Genomic DNA, 14,986 nt, shown 5'->3' on the forward strand with positions numbered 1-14,986 from the left:
ATTAGATTTTTGTCTCCCCTTTCTTAATAGTTTCCATAAAAAACATCTCTGTGAAGAGAGAAAGTTACTGGCCACAGTAATCTGATGAATTTCATAATTCATAGATTTGAATTTAGATCTTCTAACTCTCATTCCTGCATCTTAATCACTATTACCACACTGAATCACACAGCTCAGTTCTGTGCACACAAATATAGTGTGTATTTTTTTTCCTGCAAGCAAACATGAGGTCACTATTTGAATTCCTTTGTGCTTTATCTGAGACCAAAATCCTTTTAATGCAATAGTACTTTATTTTATCTGTATGCTATTAATATTCCAATGTGGGGCTGTAGTCCACAAATTTCATATCATAGTAAATGTTCTAGTTTTCAGACTACCACAACACAGATGTTTTGTATGGGAGACTAAAAACTACAAGCCAATGTTTATTTCAGCATATCAAATGAAGCTTATAGAATCTTTTCTTGTGCTGAAAAATTAAGATACAAGCATTATATTATATTTAGTTACCCATTCATAAATAGGTAACTGAACAAATATTTCAGTGGAGTAACTGATTCAGTGGCAAATGTTTTGTTGGAATACAGCATACAGTATTACTGTATACATCATCAACTAAATCAATAAAAAACAATAATCCTATAACAATTGGCAAGTTCTTATGTATGTAACTGTGCATGTGTTTGTTTAATCATAAATCAACCATATATTTGATTGACACCAGAGGTGGTATTTAGCTAGTTCTGACCAGTTCTGGCGAACCGGTAGCAGAAATTTTGAGTAGTTCAGAGAACATGCAAATACCACCTCTGGCTGGCTCCACCCCCAACTATTCGCTGCCTCCCGAATCCCAGCTGATCGGCTGGGTCTTCGTCTGTTGCTCTGCACAGGACAATGGAGCTAGAAAGCAGGTTAGTGGGGTGGGGAGGGAATGGGTATTTTACAGTATCCTTCCCCTGGAGTGGGGTGGAAATGGCGATTTTGCAGTATCCTTTCCCTGCCACAGCCACCAAGCCACACCATGTCCAGAGAACTGGCAGTCAAATTTTTTGAATCCCATCACTGATTCACACTCATATGAGTTAATGTTTGAATATATTATATTTAAAGATGTAAAAGCCCAGGGGAAAAAATAAGGACTGGGAAGCAGTTTACCTCCAGCCCTAAAATTTAGCTAGAGGTCCACATCACTAGAAAAGGGCAATAAGATTAGTAATGTGTCATACATTGTACAAGTTGTTCTGAACAAAACAAGCCTAGGGTGAATTTGGTTCTTGTTAGAATTGCCAGATATTTCTGCTTTGGAAAAGGAGGAGCTGTTTTGAATTTTTCCAGAAAAGAAAAAGGAAATCCCCCAGGTTTCTGTGACATTTATGTTTCACATTACAAAGGAAGAACCTTTCCAAAAAAATAATCATTTATGCAGAAAGGAATGGTCAATTCTGGCCATGTGACTAACCTTTCTAACCCTGAACTATTGAAAGCAGGAAGTTCCTTGTTTTATAATTGGTAAAAACATTTTGGTGCATGGCAAAAAATAGTTTCTCTTTTGAAATTGTAATATCATCATGTAATACCTATTCTTAATTAATGCCTTCCAAAAAATTGGAAAAAATGGGGGAAATACCTTGGTCTGTCTCATTACGTTTGTAACTATTACCGAAACTTGAAAACTAAAGATTTTGTATAACAGGTCAAGAATAGTGTTTTCCTCTATTCTACGCCTCTTAGACTCATGGCTGAATTCTAGCACACGTTTACAAAAAGTGGGAGTCACTGATCTGTTCAGAACTTAGAAATGAAATATATAAAAAGGTAAATAAAGAAATTGGCAATCATAAAGAAATAGAAAGATCCTTTTATGGCAACATGCTTTGTTACCAAGTTTTTTAAAAAAAGATTATTTACCCTGAGTTTTCATAATATCCTTATATTTTGATGAAGAAATAAACCTCCATAAAGGTAATAATTCATTAAAATGTCTGCTTCAAAATTTGGGGAAGTGACCTGAAGTGATCACAGATGCTGGAAAAAGAAGGAGGGGAGGCTGACAATCACCCCTTCCCTTTTCATCTGCAAATATAAAGGAGTATCGCCTTTATTTATGTTGGTGAGGAAAAATGTTTTCTTATCTTGCTATTCTTGCAAACAAAAATGGAAAAAAAGAAAGGTATGACATTAGAAAAGAAAGTTGTTGCATCTACTTTGGAGTAGTTTTTATAAGATTCTATATATTTGCAATTATTATTTTGTTGTGTGCAGATAGCTTCAGCGTAATGGAGTACGCAAACCTTCTTATGTGCACTGTTTAGATCCGAACTCCTTTCAGAAATGCCCAGATATCCAACTGTTATTACAACACTGGGATAGTACCATCCTCTCTGTCTTTTTGTCTACATTTAATGGGGGAAATGGTTGGTGGCCTAAATTCCTTCTTTCCATTCTTAAAAAATCTATTCCTCAAGGAAAAGATGAAGAGAAAGCAGAGATTAGAAAATAAACCTCATCTTAGAATATTTCATTTTACACTCCTCAGGCTGTCTTTAGTGCCTAATCAGAGATGGAGATGAGCTGATGCAATCTTTCCTTTACTTGTCTTCTGTCAGTATGCAAGCATCTCTTTCTTGTACAGAAATAGAACTGCCCATACAGATCCAATTTTTAGGGGGGGGGGGGACTTTCTGGAACTGCTGGCCACACATCTGACTCAGTGCCTCTTTTTCCACTCTTCAACAGTCAAGTTTCTTTAAAAGGGGGGAGGAGGAGAAAAATCTCTCATTTCTGTTTACTTAACATCTGGTCTATTGACACCAAAAATCTTAATTACATAGTTGATAGATAGTTCAGGATAATGAAAAACAAAATATGTCTGAAAAGAAAATTTTCCTTTAATGACTAATTTTGGTTAGATTTTTTGAGATTGAAGATGATAATTATGCTTTTACCTGGAAAGGTTTTTTTTTAATGTTATATCTCCTTGTAGCAACAAATAGCTCTCATTCTACCATCCAGCATTGGTGAGAAACGATGCTGTACAACGGTTGTTAGGGTTTTAAGTTGTTAGGCTACAACAATATAAGCCATCTCCAGCAACTACAATATATCTCTGATGAATTTCAAAGGTAGGTAAAGTGAACAGTTTCCAGAAATGTTCAATACTTCATCCACCAGGAAGTCAATAAAATTCCAGATATTTTAACTTATAAAAATAAATGTGTTAGATGGAATTTGGGTGTTCCAAAAGAGGAAAGGGATATATTTTAATGAGCTTTGTTTCTTCTTTAGTTTCCTAGCTGCAGTTTACTTTAGTCTTGCTATAAAAGAAGACACATTCCATTATATACATACCTGGGATGAAATTGGTTATTGCCTCTGAAGAGAACAAGTAAAACTCTGAAACTTTTTTTTTTTGCAGAATCCCTACCACATCCTCCCACAGCTCCTGCAGAAAAGCTATTAGGTTTTCTGCACTATTCTTTTCAGAACTATTCTTGACTACTCAATTACTTGCAGCAAGCGGTGAACTCCTTCCCTGCTTTCTTTATAGTTTAGCCATGTGGACAGAAGTGCCTGCTAAAGTTAAACTTATCAGGCAAAATAATTCAAAATGCTCTTACAATTTTTTAACCCTTTAACAGCAGATCATATATATAGTATTGGGATGGTACAGTACGTACCCAAATATATTCTTTATGCTGATGTGCTCGTGTCAAATCTCATTTCTATATGGGAAATCTCTTAAAATAGAAGTTTTAATTTGGATATATAGTACTGTATAAAGTAATAAAAATCTGAACAACACTCAACAGATAAGCATTTCTACTCTAGATATAATTCACTGCAAAATATGTATGAAGCATATGACAAGTGATTTTTATTTAATGTTTTCAGAGACATACTTTCTTTTTGTATATTTGTATATATTTAAAAAATTTATAGGTTCACCCAATTCGCAGTCACTCCACCTATTCATGTCTTTAAGTATATGTCTCAAGTTGCTCAAGCAGATTGCATACAGTTATTCTATTTGTATAAAATATTGCGCTGGAATTGTATTTCAGCTCTAGTGCATTATTTATGATTTTTTATATATAATACTCTTAGTGATTTTCTAAGCTGGAATGTTCTATGTTTTTAAATTTTTACCACTCTCTTTTATGGATCGTTTGAATTTTCAGGTAATTATTTTTATAGTACAAGCAGAGAAGGGGAAGCAGTGCTACTAAAACAGCTTATATAACATTTTGTTCTTCCCGATCCCTGTGTAAGCTGTACATAATGAGATTCAATATGACTTTGAAATCCATATGCTTTATAGATGGCTGATTTGCATATAATGCTAAGTAGTACTGTAGAAATATGGAACAGCATTTCATTCGTGTACTTTCATCTTCTTTATAGCTGTGAAAAAGACTTGGAAAAATGTTCTTAGCAACTAGCAGATTTTTTTCTTGGTATATCTAAGTGTAAACAATGATTAGCAGTTCGATAAGGCATAAAACATCCAAGACTGGTTTATTCATTTCTGGTTATTAAAAAAAACCTAACTTTGCAGTGTTAAAAGAAATGGATTCTTGTTACTTCATAACCAGCATCTCAACAATTTCATACACAACTGGGAAACCTGTTTACCAAACATCAGCCCTTTGATGTAGACGACATCAGGAAACATGCCACTAGAAGAAACAGTAATAGAATCTTGCAACTTTTATCCACCCTTCTTCTTGTATGCCGAAGAATAAGGAAAGATCTTGCCTGAATCTCTTCTTCTTAATACCTCTTTGTTTATGTAATCTTTCTTGCCTTTGTTCCTCAAGGTCATTTTCTTTATGGTCTATGCCAAATACTTTTTTAGTATTTGAGAAAAATCAGATTATAAAAAGAGTATAAAGAAGTTTAACCTAGACTTCTAAGTACATACTATATTTATTCAGGAAAACTAAATGAGATGTTAAAAAAAAAGTATGTCAGAAAAGCTATACAAAATACATAATTTTTAAAAATCTCTTAAATAATTCACATAACTGGATTAAATTGAGTATAGGTATGTGTGATTAACACTCACCCTTAATATTAACACTTTTTGTCTGTGTGTAGAGTAATGTTTGGTTTAGTTCCGTGGTGAAATTCAATTTTTTTTTACTAACGGTTCTGTGGGTGTGGCTTGGTGGGCATGGCAGGGGAAGGATACTGCAAAATCTCCATTCCCACCCCATTCTGGGGCCAGCCACAGGTGGCATTTGCCGGTTCTCCGAACTGTTCAAAATTTCTGCTACAGGTTCTCCAGAACCTGCTGGATTTCACCCCTGATTTACTTGTATGAAAATAAACCTAGCCTCTGTTTCAGTTCACACAGTCCTAGTTTCCTTTTATCGGTATAATTCCAAACAGAAGAGTAGAACGTAGTTTACCTTAATTATATTTTGTATATTAATAAAGCATTAAATTATGCTTAAATATACTATTTTTACACTCTAGGAAACATAGATCTCTGCTGTAATCCTATTCATGTGAATACTTGTTGTTTGACAGTCTTCCTTCTCTCCTATGACAGTGAGAACCTTTATTTTGGTACAGTTAAGTCTGGGACTTAACAAGTTTAAATGTTTTGAAGTTCCTATGTTTTTTTTATATGTTGAGAATTTTTGAATGCAGACATTTTCTGTTCCATTTCATGCCAGCAGTCAACTCATTACAGCAATTCTCCACCCTAAGTTTAATGTCTCCAGTCCACTCTAATTTTAATCAGTGTTTAAAATCATACTTGGTTAAAATCTGTGTAATCAACTGTCAATGCATGAATCTTCAAATATTTTGTTTCTAATAAAGATTTCTTTAGTTTAACACACATTTATCACAGATTTTTTTTAAAAACATATTACTAGAGAATGAAGGCCCAGGATAATGTTACAGAATCCAATCTGGCTCGGACACCAGAACCAGAGGAGCTGATGCCCATCTTCAGGGAAATTAGCTAGAGAGAAGATTGGATCCTGCAATATCACCAGAACATTAAATGGGAAAGCAAAATTATGCAATCTGTTTACAGTCCTAGGTGGAGCAAAATCCCTACAAGGAACTCCCCGTTGTTTCAAAAACTGCTGCATTATGCACCATTAATGTGCAAATTGCAGCCCTGCTGTCCATGATCTTCCTGCAAATGTTATCTCTCTCTTGAGATTGTAACAAATGTCTTAGGAATATACAAAAGCTTGGAGAAAAGAAAATTAAAAGAGACCCTTATGGTCCCAAAACTAATCCTCAAGGCCTTTTCCTATCTCAAAATTAGCAGCAGAATAAAAAATGAAGAGCTTAATCACTTCAGAGCAGAAACTGAGTACAGAACTATAAAACATGCGCTTACTGCCACTCTTTTTCTAACACACCCAACAATTGGAGTATAATTAGACTATGCTTTATTCTAGCTAATACCATTCACCAGTTGGCAAACACAGGCAGACTAACAAATATTAAACAAGCTTATTGTGTTTGTCAGCACTGAGATTAAGGGGATTATGCATCATACTTCTTATACACAAGGAAATTAACCACACCTTTAATTTCAGAAATGAATGCTGATGGAGCATTAACGTACCACATCACTTGTTAAAATGATACATTGCCTAAAGAGGTAATCTACCAGCTTGTCTTGCTGTTTATTTCGCATATGGCTTTCCCTGCCTGCAGCAGAATTGAGATGTAGCTTGTTTCCGAATACTCTTCTCATCCTGCTAGGTTTGTGCACTGGATCTGGCTAAAGCTTGACTTCTAGACCGAGTTAAAAGATTGTGAAATAAATTTTCGTATACAGTATTGAAGATGGAATGCTGTGGTAAATTCACGTCATTCCCTATGTGGGTACTTGCAAAATTCTACTTGGAGTCTATTCTTGCAAATGGCAACAGTGCTATCATCATACTGAAAAAGGGGAAAACAGGCTTGTATCATATAGATATAAAATAACATGAAGAACGAATTCTGAATTCTTCGTTAATATCTTGTGAGCAGACTAATATTTATCTCAGTCCCAGCATTGATCTTGAGAGCAGAGAGAAGTAACTCATTTTACCATTTGTCCACTTAATTGTTGTTTAGCTTGTTACCTTCCAACAATTCAACTAACTCCTAATTCAACTATCCTTACTTTTTATACAACCCTCTGTTCTCCATACATGAATTTTGCTGAACATATAGTGGGTGTAATACTACAGGTTTCATTTCATTCTGCTCTGACAGAGTATGCTTAAAATTGATTTTTAAAACTTGAAAAATCTTGCTCTCGTTTCTATGAAATTTAGCACCTTTGATGCATTTCTTAAGGTCATAAATTTCTATTTGTAAAAACATAACAAGATAATAGCTGATAATAGCTGATAGAAAGATAATAGTCTTTCTCCCATTTTAACATTGCTTTTATTATAAGGTTATACTAATAGAATCTTGCAAGTCTGAATGTGCTTCTCCCTCCCTCTGATCTCCCTGAAGACTAGAAGAGTCTTGTCTGAGATACTTTCTTGAATTACATTTCTATCCCAGGATCAGTTATGTTTTATCAGTTGCCTAGTTTTTAGCTCTTCTTCCTGTTCCTCAGGGTTATTTCTTCTTTCTATTATACCATCTATATGCCCAAAGGAACGTGAAGCATTATATATCCAAGCCATAGATGTTGTTCCAGAAAAGAAAACCCTGTTCCAGAAAACTCTGACTACTTTGTCAGTCCAGTAACTGGAAAAAAAATCCCAGATAGCATTTCAAGATCTAGACTCACATACTATATTGAATTCTGTACAACTTACATCTTACATAAAGCAAATGTAAATAACGCTATCACAAAATCTACAAAACCACCCAGTGAGCCTCAAGGTCTTATTCTGCTTATTCTTCCCTCAAAGAGCCTAGGTAATTGAAAAAAACTACTATGCAAGAACTGGTGCTTCACTGCACTTATCAGAAGTATGTAGGCTCTGATGTAAGCTTTTACCAGTGCTCAGTCACATTCTTTTTGGTTTTCTGCCACTATCAATCTAGTTATCTTTTCAGCTACTTCATTTCTCTGAGGTCTTTGGTTAATTAAAAGGCTTCTTGGGATTGGTTTGGGTATTGCTCTTTGGTAGTCTTCATTTTCCAAAACTACATCCAAAAAACCAGAACAACCCACGAAAACTGTCAAGAGAACTCTACATACTCATTGAAATTCATCATCCACTTGGGACATCACCCTCATGGGATGTTTGAAAAGAGCCACTGCTGAATCTCTTTAAATGCACATTGTTTTTCACATCTTATCTTAATCATGTATGTTTTGTTAAAATTATTAGTGTGAGGCAATGAATATAGACACTTGCAAAATATTAAACCTATATTCATTGTCAAAATAACTGCAAAATAGTTTCACCAATAAATGGCCATGAAATCTTGCCCTCTGACTTTATTTAAATTACTTTATAATTTTTATTAACTAGACACAATGCTTTCTTATCACAAGCCACATGCATTTGCTCAGGTTTGAGATCAGGATCCCTCAGAGAAGATAACATTGGCAGTGTTATATTTGCTTCTCAAAGTATGCATAGTACGTACTGTTCTATTTTTAATAACAGCCCAGAAAAGGAAATCCTGGAGATTTCTTGTGAACAGATAAAGATGCAGGTTGGCAGTGTAATTTATAGTTTAATTTTTAAAATCCTGTTTCACTTTGTGATATTCCCTATTAAAATTTACACACTAATAATCTACATCTTTGGACATTTCATTTATATCTTGTCCTTGTTTTCTAAGCCTCACCCTGGGTTAGTATGCTTTTTTGCTAGGGATCAGTAATCCTTCAGGTCCCTTCCTGTATCATCAAATTTATACCATTGTCCTCTATGTATCTTGAAATTTTGGGCCCAAACCTACTTTTTCCCACCTATTACATACAAATCTAATACATATAATCGCAATAGGCAACATTCTTTTTTGTTCCAATTCCCTCTGCTTGTTGTTAAAATGCAGTTTGCAAGACTCTGCCTGCAGAATTCTGGTAGCTTAGTTTGTAATAGTGTGAGAGTCTTCTGAAATTTATGATTTCACTAGGAAAATCCAGCCGAGAGTCATATAGCAAGTAAATCTGGTTTTTTTGCTTCTCAGGATCTGCAAGAGCAAATTTATCTAGCCCTTCCTTCTTTAAATATAGTCATCTGAATTCTGCTTCACAGATATAGAAATTGTGAATTTCTTCCATAATTTATCTAATGTTGATTAGATTGCTTTTCTGAAAGAGATCGCATGATACAGAGCACCCTTCTCAAAATGGGCATCTGGGACTACAACTCTCAGAACTGGGTCATTCTGCTTGGGGATTCTGACAATTATTGTTCCAACACACCAATGTGTTGCAGGTTGGAACAGACTGGGGGTAAGCTTTCCAATAATGGATAACTTGCACCAACTCCCAAATGTTCTGTCCATGATAAACATGGCACTATTGGAATATAGAGCTGAGACCTATTTGGTAATGGAAGTCTAATTTTATTAAGTACAGAATTGTGCTGTGCTTTAATAAGAAATTCATGACTTGAGATTGACTTGGTGGAAAATTTCTAAATCTAGGTATAGGTTTCATGTTGAATTGTTTTGCTTATTTACCTCCTATCTGTTTCCAGGTTGTGGAGGATACCTGATCGTGGGGTGGGGGGTGGATATCTTCATTTTATCCCCAGAACACTCGCCTGTGAAATAGGTTGAGCTGAGAAGCAGTGAGCCCTATATTACCATAATCATAGTGGACTTGAACTTGGTTTTTCCAGGCCTAATGCAATCAGTCCTAATAATTACTGTGTTACACTGTATGCTGTCATGCAAAGAAGATGATTAATTGTTCTTATTTGTGCACAACTCCAAAATAGTGAGTTTCCCTTGAAGATGAAGTTAGGAGTCTTCTGTATATCTCGGCTTTGTGGAAGATAGTTTTGGTACAAGGATGCATTGTTCCATTGTTGAATAGAGGTGGTTGGTGCAGTAACATAAGAAAATTCCATCATTGCTCTGCTTCAAACCCGGTTTTTTTTAAACTTTGTTTTAATGCTTTGTAATTTTAACCTGCTTTTATATTTATGATTGTTTTTATCCGTATTTTTATTACATGGTAAGTTTCTCAGAGTCACCTTGAACTGCAAGATGGGCAGAATATAAATTTAATAACTAATAATGTAACTACTGATTTAGATAATTTAGACTACTTATTCATGTGTTTGTGGAGCCATCATTGAAAAAAATTCAAACATTAACTATGACTCCACAATGCTGTTACAAAATCAAGACCAAAACATTAAAAGTCACATGTGCATAATAAAAATAAGTAAAAATCTAACACAACTTAAGCATCATTTAGTTAAAACCAACATAAAGGCCAAATGGCCCTTGGAAAATGCTTCTTTAATTTTCAAAACGCCTACAGGTAGTGGTTGGATTATGATAGAACTGGAATTTCTATCACTATGCAATGTGTTTGTAAAGCAGGACATGCCACATGGCCACATTGCACAGCAACAGCAGTTCTGGAAGTACTGTGATGTGACTGTGATGTGGCAAAAGGCAGAAACCACAGGCAAGCAGGTTGATGGGTGAGAGCTATAGTTTAGAGCCACAGAAAGGCTGGTGGGTGCTATGGAGCATGAATGGGTAGATGGGTTGGTTGTTGTCCTAGGAAAGTAACTATTGCAAGCAGATGCTACAGAGCATGGGGAAATGCCCTGGCCAGACACTGGGAAGCAAGCATAAGGAAGCAAAAAAGTAATGGGAGCGACTTGCGACCTGCCAACTTCCCACTGACTTTCCTTGTGTAGCAGATGACAATTATGTGCCCAACTCATGTGCAGCCAGTCTGATTGAAATCTAGCCCATATTTCTTTAGAGGACAGATATATTAAAACTAGTATGATTTATTAGCCAGAACTGTTTCATGTGTAGAGTGTTGGTTGCATAATACCAAACATCCATTTCAACTTGCTTATGTGAATGATTTAAGATCAGTTTCTATAGATAATGCTTCATGAAAAATCAAATCAGTTCACACACGTGTGTAATTGAATGCTTATGTAAGCTAGCACTTTCCTTATTGTGAAGAATGTTTGCCTCAATGAAAGTTTAGAAGCAAAACAATTACAAATACAAAGGGGGAATAAATAGTGGGTTTAAGGCTATTATCTTTGAAAATACTGTGTACTGTACTAGGAGAGGTAACAATTTTCTATCTTAAAGAGAGCGCTCTTTTTCCCCTTATTTTAGAATGCACACAGGTTGTTAGATCAATATGCCAAACCGTAAGAACTAATACAGCCTTAAGATATCCACATATAAAATCAGTTAAGGGTTTTTGTTTTGCTTTGTTTCTTCTGAACTTTCAAAGGAGTTGTATTTTTGCATCTCATTAGCTATAAAATAAATTTAGTCTCTTGACACCAATGGAAATAATCTTCATACACTTCATCATTGTAGCAATATTAAATAGAGCGTTGACAAAATGAACATTGCTATTTGTTTCTTTTACTCCTCTTGTGAGGTTTATAATTTAATATCCAATTTTTGCTTGAAATTGATATTTTTATGTCTCCCCCTTTCTCTTGGTAGTACCTATTTTCTTTAAATAAATTCCTGAAATATACTAACATTTATACGTGATATAAAGATCATTGTTTTCTATATCTAATATCGACATTTTTAGAACTAGAGAGAAAAGTAAGAAAAGTATTAGACAGTTATTTCAGCAATACCAATAATATATTTCTTCATACCTATGTTCTGTTATTAGCAAAGCTAACTCTGTTTCTCTCACAGGTAAGATTCTATTATGCCGGCCGGATTCTTCAGGGTGTGCTTGGTGGTAATAACAGCTATTATCAACCATCCACTTCTCTTCCCAAAGGAAAATGTTACTGTTTTTGAAAACACAGAAGAAATCATTGAAAAGATGAAAGAGCGTGAAGAGAACCTGAGGCTAGAGCAGCTGAAACTGGAGCAGGAACTAGCAGCACAAGATGTTTCAGTAGATTCTTCAGAGGAGAAGACTGGATCAGAAAAACAGTATGACCATGATTCCCTTTCTTGGAATTTCTGGACTGTTTTGTCCATGATAGTCTTCCTTCTGATTGAATTCTGGAGACAGGATTACCAGGAAGGGATCTGGCAAGATTATACCAAAGATGATGATGAAATTAATGTCCTGGGAAGAACATTCAAGGGTTTTATTCTACCAGACAAAGTCACATTGGACAGTTTTTATGAAAGATGCCTCCAGAATGTGACAAGTGATATTGCTAGGAACCGAGAGCTTGTGGAAGGCTTTGCAGATGACTTATTAGAAGCTTTGAGAAGTGTGTGTAACCGAGATACTGACATGGAAGTGGAAGAGTCTATAGGAGTTGGGAGCATGTATGAAAACTGGAGAGCAAATAAGCCTTTTACTTGTGATTTCATTGTTCCCTTTAATCCCCCAGAGCCATACTGTTTCCAATTTGAGACCTGGTGTTCGGGAGAGTCTATTCTACCAGACAAAGGAAGTTATGGTATGATAAAAATCATCCGGTCATATGATAACTCATCAAGTTGTATCTGTGATAAAACTAAATTGGGGGAAGATTTACTTTGTCTGCTTCATAGCAAAGCAAGCCAAACTAGGCAGAGTAACCATATGGAAGATCTCCTTTGCTCCAAAGACACTCAGTATCTTGATTCTGACCAGGTTATGACATGGTTCCAGATGGCACTTACCAAGGGATGGAATAAAATTGCACACAAGTATGAATTCAGTCTGCTTTTCAATCACCTGGATACTCCAGGTGCCCTGAAAATCAAGTTCAGGTCTGGAAAAACCATCACATTCAATCTCAGGCCTGTGGTACAATATGCAGATTCTGATGTATATTTTATCTCTCACTTTCCATTCAATAGCTTCACCAGCAACACTCACTGGTTTCTCACCTTTACTGTGTACGAGAAGAGATATATCCAGTTTATTTCCAAAACTTTGCCTGCTAATCCTTGCCATCTCAGTTGCCTCCAGATTTTGTCTTTTCTTCATGGAAAACAGTGCAGTCTGACAGAACCGAGTAGCCTGACAAACTACCATTTTAAAACAGTAATACTGCATTTACTACAAATCCATCCTAGTTCAGCGTGGACTTCTGACTGTCTGGAGGCCAGGCTGCAAGATGTACTCAACTTTTTGGAGAAAAGCTTGCAAGAAAAAAGACTTTACCATTTTTTCATTGGAAATAGAAATCTGCCACAGGAACTGGGTGTTCCAGTGAAGTTTCAAAAGGCAGAACCACTGAATCTTTTCCGGCCCTTAGTATTGCAACGAAACACTTACAGAAAAGCTATGGACATGTTCCATGAGATGCTTAAAAATACATTGGCTTTAATTAATGAATATTCCACGCATGTTCCAAATGGACGGGCAACTCCACTAAATAAAGATCTTCTCTGAGAGCTCCTCCTTTGACTGCCATCATACAGTATATGCAAATCTCCCCATGGGAGAAGATGTATACATGTGGTAGAATTTACAGATATCTATATGACAAATACCATTTTCATTTTCTTTCCAATGGGCTGATATTTATGCAACTTTCAACATTTTTACCACTGTGCATTTCTTTGTTGTAATGAGCTTAAGCAAGGAAGAACATTTTTAATTTATTATATTACAGTTTTAAGAATATAGCGGTATATGTGTTAAGTGTTTTATTATTGCTGCTGTGGCAAAGTACCATAGCCAGACTGACAAAGAATGCCTTATTTACAAGGTCTAACATAGTTAATGAGAGAAGGATGATGTACAATTAAGTAATATATATTCTGTTTTGTTCCTTTCCTTTGGCATAAAACTCTACTACCAAGATTTTTTAAATGTAATTTTAAGTTAGTTTAGATATATGTAGAAAATAATGGTTCAGTATAACTTTATGCATTTGACAGTGCAATTCCAAATAATGCCTTTAGAAGCAGATCCTACTAAATTTGGGACAGCTTACTTCTAAGGGATCTCAACTTAATAGGCTTGACATATTGGAGTCAGAAATTCTTGAGCAGATCCAACTTTGCCCATCTTCAGTGAAATGAATTCACCCCTTTAAATCCCCAAATCTGAGCTTTGCCAGGATTATTATCAGCCAAATGCTTTTTAAAAAGTCCATTCACTTGGAAGATGGGACTTTGTTTTTGACTTTCTGCTCTCTGGACTGCATTTCCTTCTATTTCTTACATAAGAGGCTTGCTTTGCCACTCTGTTCCAATGGCAATTACTAATTTTCAGAGGAAAAAGGGCCAAATTGCTATTTTTGTGCAGCAAAAGTCAATGAATAGTCTGAAGTGAAGACTGCTTAAAAACCAATGATTGAATTAGAAATACTATAGACAAGATCACTTATCTATATACAAGCTATCATTGTGTGTGTGTGTGTGTGTGTGTGTGAGAGAGAGAGAGAGAGAGAGAGAGAGAGGAGAGAGAGAGAGATTAAAAGTGGTGAACATTATTTATCTTCCTGAATCCTATTTTCCCCTCAACAACAACCACTCCCATTGGGTGGCTTAGACTGAGAGACATCAACTGGCCCAAAGTCACCTAGCCACCTTTCATGCCTGAAGGAGGCCTAAAATCACCATCTGGTTTCCAAGCCAGTACCTTCACCACTACAGCACCCACCCACCCCATCATATGCATTTATTAATACTTTTTGTGGCCACCAGTGATTTCCAGAAGCTATAGAAAATTGTTGATTACATTCTGGTACAACACAAACAAATCTTAAAACCAGTAGTTTGCTTTTAAAAAACAGTGGTTTTTAGTTATACTGACACATAATTCTGAATGTAGTTTTGCAGTGACATGAATCATTCCTGCACTGAGCAGCAAATCAGACTCAGTAGCTTAAATTATCCCTTCAGACCTAATTCTATAGCAGTTACACAGATTGGGCAATTCTATATTTGCATATTCATT

The 14,986-nt window shown here is 35.6% G+C and overlaps 1 protein-coding gene across 1 annotated transcript in view; it reads left to right on the top strand.

The window, feature by feature from the left end:
* Nucleotides 1-14,753, top strand: part of ITPRIP (inositol 1,4,5-trisphosphate receptor interacting protein) — a 41,698-nt gene extending 26,945 nt beyond the window's left edge. The window contains exon 2 of the mRNA XM_032225374.1: nt 11,821-14,753. Coding sequence (XP_032081265.1) covers nt 11,834-13,471 — 1,638 coding nt within the window. The 5' untranslated portion in view covers nt 11,821-11,833 and the 3' untranslated portion in view covers nt 13,472-14,753. The remainder of the gene's footprint in view (nt 1-11,820) is intronic.
* The last annotated feature ends 233 nt before the right edge of the window (nt 14,754-14,986 follow it).

The sequence above is a fragment of the Thamnophis elegans genome, chromosome 10, assembly GCF_009769535.1.
Source record: "Thamnophis elegans isolate rThaEle1 chromosome 10, rThaEle1.pri, whole genome shotgun sequence".
NCBI classification, from domain to species: Eukaryota; Metazoa; Chordata; class Lepidosauria; order Squamata; family Colubridae; genus Thamnophis; species Thamnophis elegans.